At 48.2% G+C, this 13,914-nt stretch overlaps 1 protein-coding gene across 3 annotated transcripts in view; it reads left to right on the forward strand.

Moving 5' to 3' along the window:
- Window positions 1-9,065, forward strand: part of ITGA10 (integrin subunit alpha 10) — an 18,787-nt gene extending 9,722 nt beyond the window's left edge. For 2 of the 3 annotated variants that reach the window (XM_017874891.1, XM_017874899.1), the window contains exons 15-30: window positions 122-252; window positions 987-1,153; window positions 1,249-1,391; window positions 1,756-1,869; window positions 2,075-2,160; window positions 2,327-2,468; window positions 2,641-2,733; window positions 2,893-2,969; window positions 3,121-3,210; window positions 3,626-3,710; window positions 3,882-3,995; window positions 4,267-4,347; window positions 4,583-4,696; window positions 6,637-6,732; window positions 6,998-7,111; window positions 7,409-9,065. In XM_017874891.1, the coding sequence (XP_017730380.1) occupies window positions 122-252; window positions 987-1,153; window positions 1,249-1,391; window positions 1,756-1,869; window positions 2,075-2,160; window positions 2,327-2,468; window positions 2,641-2,733; window positions 2,893-2,969; window positions 3,121-3,210; window positions 3,626-3,710; window positions 3,882-3,995; window positions 4,267-4,347; window positions 4,583-4,696; window positions 6,637-6,732; window positions 6,998-7,111; window positions 7,409-7,474 (1,713 nt within the window). In that variant the 3' untranslated portion in view covers window positions 7,475-9,065. Of the gene's footprint in view, window positions 1-121; window positions 253-986; window positions 1,154-1,248; window positions 1,392-1,755; window positions 1,870-2,074; window positions 2,161-2,326; window positions 2,469-2,640; window positions 2,734-2,892; window positions 2,970-3,120; window positions 3,211-3,625; window positions 3,711-3,881; window positions 3,996-4,266; window positions 4,348-4,582; window positions 4,697-6,636; window positions 6,733-6,997; window positions 7,112-7,408 lie in introns of those variants that run through there. The other variant, XM_017874906.1, reaches the window with a different exon arrangement.
- Window positions 9,066-13,914: the final 4,849 nt, after the last annotated feature.

Below are 13,914 nucleotides of genomic sequence, written 5' to 3' on the forward strand. Positions count from 1 at the left end.
ATAAATATAAATAAATAAATAAATAAAATAAATAAAGTAAAAATAAAGAAAGAGCAAGGCAGGAGGCCTGAGAAACTAGGTGTATGGGTCCCTGCCTTAGTCTCCTCTCTCTTCCTCTCAGAGGATTGCTGCTGCCTCCATGTCACATGCCCTCAGCTACTTTGGCCGAAGTGTGGATGGCCGGCTAGATCTGGATGGAGATGATCTGGTCGATGTGGCTGTGGGTGCCCAGGGGGCAGCCATCCTGCTCAGGTGAGGGGTCCCAGCTCAGGTAGCAGTGGACAGCATAGCATAGCTGTTAAAGGCAAGGGCCTTAAAGTCACAGACTGAGATTTGGGTTTCTTGGTCAACTTACTCTGTGCCTCCATTCCTTAGTTTAAAAAATGACAATAGTAATAGTACCTACCTTATAGGTTTATTGTGAGGGTTAAATGAGATAATCCATATAATGATTTTAACACAGTGCCTAGCATATAAGTGCTTATTGACGTGAATCTAGGGCCGGGTACAGTGGCTCACACCTGTAATCCCAGCACTTTGGAAGGCCAAGGTAGGAGGACCATTTGAGGCCAGGAGTTCAAGACCAGCCTGGCCAACAAGGTGAAACCCTTGTCTCTACTAAAGACCCCTGTCTCTACTAAAAATACAAAAAATTATCTAAGCATGGTGGTGGGCGCCAGTAATCCCAGCTACTCGGGAGGCTGAGGCAGGAGAACCGCTTGAACCCAGAAGGCAGAGGTTGCAGTGAGCTGAGATCGCCCCACTGCACTCCAGCCTGGGCCACAGAGTGAGCTCCATCTCAAAAAAAAAAAAAGATCAATGACATGAATCTATTATCTTACTTCTGTCAGAGGGCTCCGGGGGAGGGTGACATATGCATTCAGCCCCTCCTTCTTTGTTTTGACCATGGGGAAGCAAACATTGGGCTTGCACTTCTCAAGGGCTTGCCTCCTACTGATAGAATTTCTTTTCCACACTGTTCCCAGCTCCCGGCCCATTGTCCATCTGGCCCCATCACTGGAGGTGACCCCACAGGCCATCAGTGTGGTTCAGAGGGACTGTAGGCGGCGAGGCCAGGAGGCAGTCTGTCTGACTGCAGCCCTCTGCTTCCAAGTGACCTCCCGTACTCCTGGTCGCTGGGATCGCCGATTCTGTGAGTGACTAAAGCGCATCACAGGCAACTCTCAATTCCTTGCCTGCCTTCCTCACTAGACCCCTTCCACCCTCATTCTTGCCTCCTTCATTCAGACATGAAGTTCACAGCATCACTGGATGAATGGACGGCTGGGGCACGTGCAGCATTTGATGGCTCTGGCCAGAGGCTGTCCCCTCGGAGGCTCCGACTCAGTGTGGGGAATGTCACTTGTGAGCAGCTACACTTCCATGTGCTGGTAAGGAGAGGGCAGGAACTGAGAATGAAGAGAAGTCTGGGTCAGAGGAGGAATTTTAGCTGGATCAGCAAGAAAGCCAAAGCTGGGAAAATGAGATGATTCAGACTTTGGAGTCAGGGCTGATCTGGGTTTGAATCCTAGCTGTGCCATTTACCACCTATGAATTCTGGCAAGTCCAACCCTCAGTTTTCATGTCTGCAAAGGGGTGATAATAATAATAACTATATCATAGGAGTTGTATTAATATTAAATTTAGTAATACAGTTAAGATCTTAGGACAGTGTCCAGCATACAGAAAATGCTTCATAAATGATCACTATAATTATCACATGATCCTTGACTCTGTGACTCTGTTTTCCTTCAGGATACATCAGATTACCTCCGGCCTGTGGCCTTTGCCGTGACCTTTGCCTTGGACAATACCACAAAGCCAGGGCCTGTGCTGGATGAGGGCTCACCCACCTCTATACAAAAGCTGGTCAGCAGTGCCATGCCCTGCCCCTTGCTCCCAACACTGCCCTCTTTCAAGAGAAAAGGGAGGGAGAAGACATGAGATTATGGTGAAATCTGACCTGGGCTCCTCTAATAAAAATATACCCACTTTTGTCTTTTCACTTTTCCCCTATTCTATTCCTTTCCTCCTTGCTTTCCTCTCAACCCTTAGCCCCTTCCCTTTCTTCCAGGTCCCCTTCTCAAAGGATTGTGGCCCTGACAATGAATGTGTTACAGACCTGGTGCTTCAAGTGAATATGGACATCAGAGGCTCCAGGTTGGATGAACATGTACTGGGCAAACCAGGGTGACCTGAGACAGACTGGAAGGGACTCGAAGGGAGCTGGGGGTAGGGGGTTGTTTCTTACCCATGACAACAAAAGTGAGACTTTTGGCACTCCCCTCCTTCAACTCCTGGTCTCTCCCTCATTCATCATTCCCAGGAAGGCCCCATTTGTGGTTCGAGGTGGCCGGCGGAAAGCGCTGGTATCTGCAACTCTGGAGAACAGGAAGGAAAATGCTTACAATACTAGCCTGAGTCTCATCTTCTCTAGAAACCTCCACCTGGCCAGTCTCACTCCTCAGGTGCCCATGGAGGAGGGGGTGTGGGAGAAGGAAAGAAAGGAGGAGGAAGAAGGTTGGGGTACTGGCCTCAGCTGTGAGGTGTTCTAGAGAATGGCTCAGTGTTTAGAGGCTGTGGGTAGGACAGCAGTTGCAGCCCCAGCTCCAGCTTCCATCTCCATTCCCCTGCCCTCAGAGAGACAGCCCAATAAAGGTGGAATGTGCAGCCCCTTCTACTCATGCCAGGCTCTGCATTGTGGGGCATCCTGTCTTCCAGACTAGAGCCAAGGTGAGTTGGGGTCTAGGATGAAAAGGAGGTTCTAGGAGGGCAGAGGCTGGGATCTGAGGGTCCTGGGACTTCAGGGAAGGAGGCACACAAGGGCTCCTGTTCCTCTATAGTTGTTCCATGAGGAAGACTCTACCATTACCCCGTGTCCCCTGCCCCTAGGTGACCTTTCTGCTAGAGTTTGAGTTTAGCTGCTCCTCTCTCCTGAGCCAAGTCTTCGTGAAGCTGACTGCCAGCAGGTGAGAATGACGGAACTTTCTTCTAGACCTCTCCTCCTACTGAGTCTTGACTGGAGGGGTGGGGAGGAACAACACTGATTCCTCTATTAGCAGAGAAGGGTGTCTTCTGAGGAGGGGTTGAGATGTGAGCCTCTCCCCTCTGACCCTACAGTGACAGCCTGGAGAGAGATGGAACCCTTCGAGATAACACAGCCCAGACCTCAGCCCACATCCAATATGAGCCCCATCTCCTCTTCTCTAGGTAGGCCCAGCTTCTAGGTGGGACCCAGTTCTCCCCTCACACTCATACCCTTATGCTGCTTTCCTCCCTTTCCATGTGCCTCAGTGTTTCCAAAAACCCAAGCCCTTGCGGCTGCTTAGTCTTTTTGCCCTTAATCCTATTCATGCTGAACCTTCCCTTTTAAGCATCTTACTTTCCTAGATATAAGGTTTTGCCAGGCCTTGGGCACTGGAGCTGGGATGAGGGGATATGGGATGTAGCCATAAAGCTTGCATTGTCTGTGTCATGTGCTACTTCTGTCTTCTGCATGTACCCCCATCTCTTTATCCATGTGCTGGCCCTGCCTCCTTTGAATCCATGTCTGTGTGCTGATCATGTGCCCCTGTGTCTGTGTCATGGCTGTGACCATGTACTTCCTGACTTGGTGTTCACACAGTGAGTCTACCCTGCACCGCTATGAGGTTCACCCATATGGGACCCTCCCAGTGGGTCCTGGCCCAGAATTCAAAACCACTCTTAGGGTGAGAAGCTGGAGGGGTCTTGGCATGAAGGGGAGGTGGGAGAACAACAGCTTTGTGGGAAAAGGATTGGAAGGGTCTCTCTTGGATTTTAATGGTATCTAGGGTGAAGGGGAACAGATGAGGAAGGGCCTTCCGTCTCCCACTTCTTACTATTCCCAACCTTCCTCTTAGGTTCAGAACCTAGGCTGCTATGTGGTCAGTGGCCTCATCATCTCAGCCCTCCTTCCAGCTGTGGCCCATGGGGGCAATTACTTCCTATCACTGTCTCAAGTCATCACTAACAATGTGAGTCTGGTCTAGGAGGGCATGGAGTCCTGCTCCCTTGAGCTGGTGGACTCACTGAAGCTGGACACCACACCAGCTCCTTATCTGTTGGGCTGCTACTCTTGGGGCTCCTCTCTCTGGGGGGGCTTTCTTTTTACACATGTGGCTTATTTGGGAGAAGAGAAAGGGATTATAAGGGGAAGAACTGCAAGGTGTGGGTATGTTCCAGCTCAGCCTTGAGTGGCTAGCCCCACCCCATCAGGAGGGTCTTTCAAGTTGGATCTTCCCCTAGGCAAGCTGCACAGTGCAGAATCTGACTGAACCCCCAGCATCCCCTGTGCATCCAGAGGAGCTTCAACACACAAACAGATTGGTATGAGTCACAAGGGGGTGTCCGGAGTGGGAATGCAAGTGGAGTTGGGTGCCCTGGACAAGGGGATAGGATCTGGAGTGGGGAAGAAGGGATCTTTCCACCCCAGGGTCTGATCTGGAGTGGGAATGAAAATGGAGTCAGGTGCCTTGAGACAAGACTGTGTGAACTAGAGGTGGGGAAAGAGGATCTTTCCACCACAGAGTCCTGATCTGTCTGTCTCTCTCTCTTCTGTTAGAATGGGAGCAATACTCAGTGTCAGGTGGTGAGGTGCCACCTTGGGCAGCTGGCAAAGGGGACCGAGGTCTCTGTTGGACTATTGAGGCTGGTTCACAATGAATTTTTCCGAAGAGTAAGCCTTTCCTTTTCTACTACTCCCCTCTTCTGCTCCTTTCTGGAACTTTAGCATAGGTTTTGGAGGTAGACAGACCCATGTTCAAGTTTCACTTTTGCCTCTTACTAGCTATTTGACCATGAGCAAGTTATTTCATCTCCCTAAGCCTCTTTTTCCTAATGTCTAAAAGAGGAAGATAATACCAATTTCATGGAGTTGTTATAAAGAATAAATGAATAATGAGCTGGATATATGGTGAACACAAGTTATTATCCTTGTATTTTCCTCCACTGACCATTCCTTAGTGCTGTATCAATCAACATTTACAGGATACCTACATTTAATCAGTTAATAATCCATCAAGTGCCTAAAAAGGCCCTGTATTAGGCTGACACTGAGGAGAATATCTCCAACATTTAGCCCCCATGCCTAACTCATTGTAGGTGCTTAATATATTTTTGCTAAATGAATGAATAATTGATATTACATGCAGGATTTGTATTGGGGAGCGGTGGGAAGTAAGATTGTATAGGCAAGAGGGATCTAGATTATGAAAGGCCTTTGAATCCAGGGAGAAATTGAACTTAATATGACAGGTAGTGAGGAGTCAGTGTGAGTTCCTCCTGGGCAGGGAAATGGCATCTTAATTGTAATGGCATTTGGCACTAAGGTTGATGTTGTGCTTTCCCCTATCTACCTGGAATAACACAAGATCCCTGGGATGTCATCATATGTTTTAGGGAAGTTAAGTCCAATAAACCATCCTTCTCCAAGTCTCTTTGTCCTTCTTTGGTATCTTTTTTTCATTAATCTATTCATGCTTTCAACAAAGATTTATTAAGAAACCACTTCATGGCTGGGCGCGGTGGCTCACGCCTGTAATCCCTGCACTTTGGGAGGCCGAGGCGGGCGGATCATGATATCAGGAGATCAAGACCATCCTGGCTAACACAGTGAAACCCCATCTCTACTAAAAATACAAAAAATTAGCCGGGTGTGGTGGCGGGTGCCTGTAGTCCCAGCTCCTTGGGAGGCTGAGGCAGGAGAATGGCGTGAACCCGGGAGGCGGAGCTTGCAGTGAGCCGAGATAGCGCCACTGCACTCCAGCCTGGGTGACAGAGAGAGACTCCGTCTCAAAAAAAAAAAAAAACAGAAAAGAAAAAAGAAACCGCTGCATACTTGGCACCGTGCTATCTACTAGGCACCAAGGACACAAAAGTTAGTAAGGCACAGCCTTTAACCTGGAGGATCTTATAGTTCAGGAGTGAAAGACAGAAGTAAACACCAGGGTTGGTGGGGGTTAGGAGGAATGATTTCCCTAAATCCCAGAGGGGATGGCTTCTAAACTTCAATCTAAAGGAGGGGTAGAGGTCAGCCAAAGGAAAGAGAAGTAGAATGCATTTCAGGTAGGCCGGGCGCGGTGGCTCAAGCCTGTAATCCCAGCACTTTGGGAGGCCGAGACGGGCGGATCACGAGGTCAAGAGGTCAAGACCATCCTGGCTAACACGGTGAAACCCCGTCTCTACTAAAAAATACAAAAAACTAGCCGGGCGAGGTGGCGGGCGCCTGTAGTCCCAGCTGAGGGACTGAGTCGGGAGGCTGAGCCAGGAGAATGGTGTAAACTCGGGAGGCGGAGGTTGCAGTGAGCTGAGATCCTCCAGCCCGGGCGACAGAGCGAGACTCCGTCTCAAAAAAAAAAAAAAGAATGCATTTCAGATAAAGCACCAGATGTACTGATTGTCCTTGGAAAACAAATAGCAGCAGCAGATGTGTGTGACCAGGGGTTTTCCATCTATTATCCTTCCTCTCTTTTCCCATTGGTCTTTAGCCTTTTCTTCTAGTCTTGAGAGCCCTTGAGGTTATGTCTCTCGGCCTCAACTTTGCTGTTGGGATTCTAAAGAACTACATCACCTGGTGATGGCTCATTTTAAATGTCTTCCTATCCACTTGTTCCACAGGCCAAGTTCAAGTCCCTGATGGTGGTCAGCACCTTTGAGCTGGGAACCGAGGAGGGCAGTGTCCTACAGCTGACTGAAGCCTCCCGTTGGAGTGAGGTGGGGCTAGAGACCGAGTTTGAGAGCTGTGAAAATAATGATGATGAGTATGGGATAGGGCCACCCGTGGGCTTTTCCAGAACGAAGGCATCTCCATCAGGTAGCAGGATCCTAGTGTTCCACTGCTGCCATTCCTGCTTCAGTTTCTTTCCTTTAAGTAGAAGGAGGTTATTTCTTCTATTTGGGGGCTGGCTTTGGTATAATGTGGGATGAGACTAGCTGGGTTACAGGATGCATGTAGAAAACTACTCTTCTCTCCATACAGAGCCTTCTGGAGGTGGTTCAGACCCGGCCTATCCTCATCTCCCTGTGGATCCTCATAGGCAGTGTCCTGGGAGGGTTGCTCCTGCTTGCTCTCCTTGTCTTCTGCCTGTGGAAGGTAAGCACTGCTTTAGTGGGGAGTGTGGAGCATGGTGCCCCTGAGTTGAAGAATCCTTGATTATAGCAGAGAGAACAGGATTTGTGCTGGGCAGCTAAGCAGGCTGTGGATGTCATGCCCAGGTCTCCTTCACTGTACCCCACAAATGTTGGTTAAATTATTCTAAGCCAAATAAAATAAATTTGAATTCCATTTTTGGAAACAGAACAAAAGTGAAGATCTCAGATAAGTCTGAGAGCTACTGGCAAGGTTCCCAGTCTAGGCGTTTGGCGATGACGCTTATCTTTTCCTCTACAGCTTGGCTTCTTTGCCCATAAGAAAATCCCTGAGGAAGAAAAAAGAGAAGAGAAGTTGGAACAATGAATGTAGAATAAGGGTCTAGAAAGTCCTCCCTGGCAGCTTCTTCAAGAGACTTGCATAAAAGCGGAGGTTTGGGAGCTCAGATGGGACAAGAAGCCGCCTCTGGACTATCTCCCCAGACCAGCAGCCTGACTTGACTTTTGAGTCCTAGGGATACTGTTGGCTAGAGAAGAGGCTTTACCTCAGACAAGAAGAGCTGGCACTGAAACTAGCCATGCTCCCACCCTCTGCTTCCCTCCTCTTCATGATCCTGGTTCCATAGCCAACACTGGGGCCTTTCTTTGGGGTCCTTTTATCCCCAGGAACCAATCATTTTTTTGCCTAGGTGCCTGACTCCTTTCAGATTCCCTCTTAATCTTCCCTCACAGTTTGGAAAGGATGAGAGTTATCTTCCTCGATTCTTCCACCCTCTCACCTTCCTGCCTGTTCCCCACTCCACAGGAGGGAGCTGACGTTGGCTTGAAAGGAGTAAAGTCAACATCTGCTGCTTTCCTGTGGACTCTGGTGATTCATAGAGCCGGATGGGGAGAGTCAACAGGAAAAAAGGAGGGAGGAGGAAAAGCCACAAGAGACATTCTGTACAATTCCAAGGAACAGAGAAGCCTTTAGACAGGCAACTGCCATCCCCCCTGAAACCTGAGACCTGTGGTGCACTCGCCCGCCCTCAGGTGTTGGTGAAACAGAGCTGCCCCCAGGCTTGCTGGGCATAGGCTTCCTGATTCCAAGCCTTTTCTGGGAGCAAAGCCAGGGCCTGGTGCCTGATTTTCTGTAGCCAGGAGCCCTCAGGTGGCTGGAGCTGGAATAGCAGGGAGGACTGGGTGTACCTAGGCGGTATTTTCTCTACTTCTCTCAAGTCTTATACTCACTCTTGAGCCCTCCTTAGGGCCTGCTTAGAAAGCAGACAGAAGAGAGAGTACTGCTGCTTGATGATGGGAAATGCTTTCACTTTACCAGCTTTGGGAAGCAGCAGCCGCATGGGATCTAACGTGAGGGGTCCGCATTAAGAAGCCTTCGAGAGTGGCATGGGACTGTGGGGAGCAAGCCCTTACTTGCTCATCACTGGTTATACAGCACAAATAGCTCCTAGGAAAATGTTTCTGGGGCAACCCTATAGAACCTTGGTCATATTTTGCAGGGTTTCTCTGGTGGAATCAGTTTGCCAGCCCTTGCTTGGTGTTTACTGGAAATCTCCAGGTTAATTTCTATCTCTGACCCCTCCCCAACCCACTCCATATTTGGGTCATGGCCAGTAAAGGCAGTTAGAGTCTCATAGACAACTGGGTAACTTATATTTCTTTGTAATCAAGACTTGAGATATCGAAATCAGTTATTGATCTCCAGAGTGCAGCTCTGAGAGCCTTTTGAAGAATCAGCACTCATTTAGAGCTGAGAAGAGAGAAGACCTGATTGGGTGGTTGACTAGCAGTCACAGAACCTGTCCTCCCAGGCTGTTCCTGAGGCCTGACCACAGTGTTTATTTTGGCATGTCTCTGGCCTTCTGCAGAGGCCCACCCTCATGGGCATTGTCTCTGTTTCCCAGCAGGGTGGACAGTGTATCAGATGGTCAGAACAAATAAAGTTCAGTGTCAAATGACCTTTGGCTCTATATGTGTTCCCTAGGATATAGACTGCTCAGTAATAGTGAGAGGTAGATACTTGTTTTGCCTGGGACTTTACAGAGTGGAGCCCCTGGAAGGCAAAGTTAAGAAGTATTTTAAATGTTTTCTGTGGCTGTCCCACAGGAGGTGTATTCTAGCCTCCTATAATTCTCACCTGCTTAAGTGACCAGAAAGTATAAAGGTCTGGGAAGCACAGAGGCTTGGATTGAAATCCTGTCTGCCATTTATTAACTATATGGCCTTCAGCAAGTCACAACTTCCCTGAGGCTCAGATAATAATAAGAGGCTGTGTCTTACAGTGGTTAACAATGAAGGCAGATTTGGGTTTAAATCTAGGCTATACAACTTAAAAAGTCCGTTTCACCTAGGACAGACTTAACTTCTCTAAGTCTTGGCTTTCTCATCTTTAAACCTATTATTAGGGTCATGAAGACAAAATGAAATAATCCAAGAAAAGTGAGCATTTAGTAAATGCTCGGTAAATGGTAACTATGATTATAAAACTATTTTGTCATAAAATAATCTACCGTATCATGCCTTGTGAGGATTAAGGGAGAAAGTATACTGGAGCACCAGGTGGTGGCGTTCCTGCTCTCTGACCCATCTCCCAGATCATGAAGGTGTGTTTCTTCTATGTGCTATTGTCTCATCCACTAAATCTTGTCCTATGCCTCATCCCCCCCCCCTCTTTTTTTTTTTGAGATGGAGTCTCGCTCTGTCACCCAGGCTGGAGTACAGTGGTGTGATCTCAGCTCACTGCAACCTCCGCCTCCTGGGTTCAAGTGATTCTCCTGCCTCAGGCCTCCTGAGTAGCTGGGACTACAGGTGTGCACCACCATGCCCAGCTAATTTTTGGAGACAGGGTTTCACCATGTTGACCACGCTGGTTTTGAACTCCTGACCTCACGTGATCTGCCTGCCTCAGCCTCCCAAAGTGCTGGGATTACAGGCGTGAGCCACTGTGCCTGGCCTGCCTCATCCCTTTTGAAATAAGCTCTTTGAGCTCTCTAAGGTGATAATTAGCTGAAGAATTTAAGGTTCTCATGGTAGGGATCAAATCTATTTGATTCCATTAAGCAGGTATCTTCTAGGCTCCTCTTGAGACACCCAGAGTTTTTCCAGTATCCTGAGGGAACATGTGCACTTAAGCAATGGTCTTCTAGAGACCCAGTCTCTGCCTCTGTTGCCTAACCCTGAGAGTTGTGGCCTCTCTGGCCTATTTGGCATGAACACCATTCTCTGTCAACCTGCTAAGTTGTTTTGTGACAGGAAAGAGTTTCCATTGTGACTCTCAGTGCACTTCATACAGGCTGTAACTTTATCAGCCTTTATGGAGCACAGAGTTTCTAGGGCTGAGACTGCAACCATATTATGTTGACAGACTCTCCTCTCCTCTTTACCCTCAGTCAGTCCCCAAATGGAAGTGGGTTTCCTTGAGGACTGGTTCATCTAATTCTTACACATATATACATATATATGTGTATATATGTGTATATTTAAAAATTTTTTAGAGAGGGGGTCTCACTATGTTGCCTAGGCTGGTCTCCAACTCCTGGCCTCAAGCAATCCTCCTGTCTTGGCCTATCCACATGCTGGGATTATAGGTGTGAGCCACTGTGCCTGACCTCATGTAATTCTTTATCCATATGATTAAGAGAGCACTTTTAATGTATATTTCCACCTAGAGATACCCCTCCTATCCATCCTCAGTGCCAGACTGGGACTTTCTCTAACCCCAAATCTTGTTATCCCTTTATTTGCAATAGTATTAGTCCTTTGCTTCTTCATTAATTTTTTCATTCATTTATTCATCAGATATCAAGCTCATAATATGTGCTTGGCAATGGCAATAATATAAAACACAACTACCATCAAAGAGTCCAATCTAGTAGCAGAAACAAACATGTAAACAAATAGTGGCAAATACAGGCTGGACGCAGTGGCTCACACCTGTGATCCCAGCACTTTGGGAGGTCGTGGCAGTTGGATCGCTTGAGTTCAGGAGTTCGAGACCATCTTGGACAACACGGTGAAACCCCATCCTTACCAAAAATACAAAAACAATTAGCTGGGCACGGTGGCACGCACCTGTAGTCCCATCTACTTGGGAGGCTGAGGTGGGAGGATGGCGTGAGCCCAGGAAGTGGAGGTTACAGTGAGCCGAGATCACGCCACTGCACTCTAGCCTGGGTGACAGAGTAAGACGCCATCTCAAAAACAAAAGCAAAAAAAAAATTGGCAAATGCAGAGAGGTGATTGCTATATATCAACAAGTACTAGGAGTATGTCATATAAAAGGCACACTTTCTTGGGCAGTGGGGGTGGCAGGGTTGTAAGGGAAAACTTTATAGAAAAAAGAATTTGGCCTGGGGGTTGTTCTGTGCAGGAAACACGCAAGGGGAGAAGAAAAGACACACACACAATACCTTTAAGGGTAAACAAGCTTTATCCACATAAATGGCAATGCAGATATAATAAGCAAATGGCATAAGCAAATTGATATAATAAGCAAATTATATAATAAGCAAATGATATAATGAACAGATTGATATAATAAGCAAATTGCAATGGGAAGGGGAGAAGGGAAAAGATATTTACACTCACCAGACTATGGAGGATTCACCACCAGACTGAGAAGCAACAGCCTGGGCTCCAGAGTCAGCCACTGGTCCATGCACAGACGAGGAGAGGTCTCATGAAGTTTTGGCGCAGTCTAGGACCCTACCTCTTTTTGTAACGAGTTGTTTGGCATGAGGCCCAGTCACAAGGCCCTTGGCAACTGGGCTCAAGAAACACAAAACGTTCAACTTATTTTTGCAATTGTCTATTGTTTTTCAATAACTAACGTATAGGAATAGATTGAAATAGAGATTTCTCCAAAACAGTGCTGGATGAACACCTCAAAAGGGCTCACACAACCTGTTCTGGGACTTGGTGACCATTGTTTCTGTCCACATTCAATTGAGTTCAAATTTAATATTTAACTTTTCCACCACAGGGATCAAATGTGACAGGAGGCATTCTTGGGAGGATTAATCACCAGCTTCAAAGGGAATTATAAATTAGAACAGTTTGAGGCCTGGCGCTCTGGGAGTTGAGGTGAGGAAAATTGCTTGAGCCCGGGAGTTCAAAACCCATCTGGGCAACATGGTGAAACCCTGTCTCTACCAAATATACGAAAATTAGCTGGGCATGGTGATGTGCACCTGTAGTCCCAGCTACTAAGGAGGCTGAAATGGGAGGATCTCTTGAGCCTAAGAAGTCAAGGCTGCTGCAGTGAACCGTGATCGTGCTATCACACTCCAGCCTGGGTGACAGCGAGACCCTGCCTCAAAACAAATAAAACAAGGCCAGGCATAGTGGCTCACGCCTGTAATCCCAGTACTTTGGGAGGCCAAGGCAGGTGGATCACTTAAGGTCAGGAGTTTGAGACCAGTCTGGCCAACACGGCAAAACCCTGTCTCTACTAAAAACACAAAACTTAGCCGGGTGTGATGGCACGTGCCTGTAATCCCAGCTTCTTGTGAGGCTGAGGCAGGAGAATTGCTTGGACCAGGAAGGCAGAGGCTGCAGTGAGTGAGCCACTGCACTTCAGTCTGGGTGGGAGGGTGAGGCTCTGTCTCAAAAAATAAAAAAATAAAATAAAAAAGAAACAGTTTGAGTGGCTCTTTTGTGTGAAAGTAATGAGAGATGGGACTGGAAAAGAGGGCAGCAGCATATGACTCCTGAAGAGCCTTGTAAACCACTTAAGAACTTTGGGCCTTACCCTGTAAGTTTTCATATGCATTTTAGTGAGCTCTCTCCGGCGGGGAGAGGAGAAAAGACAGACAGGAAGACCAGTGGGCGGAGACTGATTTCAAGAATTACCAAAAGCCTGAACTTCAAGGGCAGTGGAAATAATGAAGACAGTTTTTTGTTTGGTTATTTTTTGTTTCTATGCGGAGGCGGGGCGGGGCGGGAGGGCGGCTTGAAATAAAAGTGCTCTCCTCGCTCTCTGCTCTTTTCTAATTCAGTAGTGCGTTTAAAAATTGAGCCTGGGCCAGGGACAGTGGCGGCTCATGCCTATAATCCCAGCGCTTTGGGAAGCTACGGTGAGGAGAATCGCTTGAGGCCTGGAGTTGAAGAGCAGACTGGATAACATAGCGACACTCCATCTCTTAAAAAAAAAAGAAAAAAGAAAAAAATAGCCAGGCGTGGTGGCGCATGTCTGTAGTCTCAGCTACTCGGGAGGCTGGAGTGAGAGGATCCCTTAAGCCCACGAGTTGGAGGTTATGGTGAGCTATGCTGGCACCATGCACTCCAGCCTGGCCGACAGAGCGACAGTGAGACTCTGTCTCAGAAGAAAAGAAAGAAAAAATAAAATTGGTCCTGATCCCCTTTCCTTAGGTTTTGTCCCCCAGGTTACCGTGGGCCGCGCATTATCCGTGATCTGCTTAGCACTACAATCTCCTATTTCCGAACTGCTCTCTTCAAATGCTCTTTTTTGCTTGGGTTTTGGCAGGGGAATGGGGCGGGGTGGGGCGGGGGGAGTTGGAGGGGCAGAGGTAACTTCGCCAGTGATTAAATGCAAATACGACAGTCCGTGAGACCGAAGCCCACGGTAGAAGCTGGGACCCTCCTGCCTCTAGCTACACTTCTCCAAGGGGCGGGGCTGAGGCGGGGCTTGGGGCGGAGGCCCCGCCTGGAACTGCGGGTGGGCCGGGGCCGGGCCCGGGAGAAGTCTCAGCCGGAGCCCACCCGGTTCCTTTCCTGATTGAGCATGTCGGATCCCAGGGCGGGTTCAGATTCGAAGGGCGAGGTTTGAGGCCAAGCCCCGGTGGCAGC

This window comes from Rhinopithecus bieti, unplaced genomic scaffold, assembly GCF_001698545.2.
Source record: "Rhinopithecus bieti isolate Rb0 unplaced genomic scaffold, ASM169854v2 scaffold_1234, whole genome shotgun sequence".
NCBI lineage: Eukaryota > Metazoa > Chordata > Mammalia > Primates > Cercopithecidae > Rhinopithecus > Rhinopithecus bieti.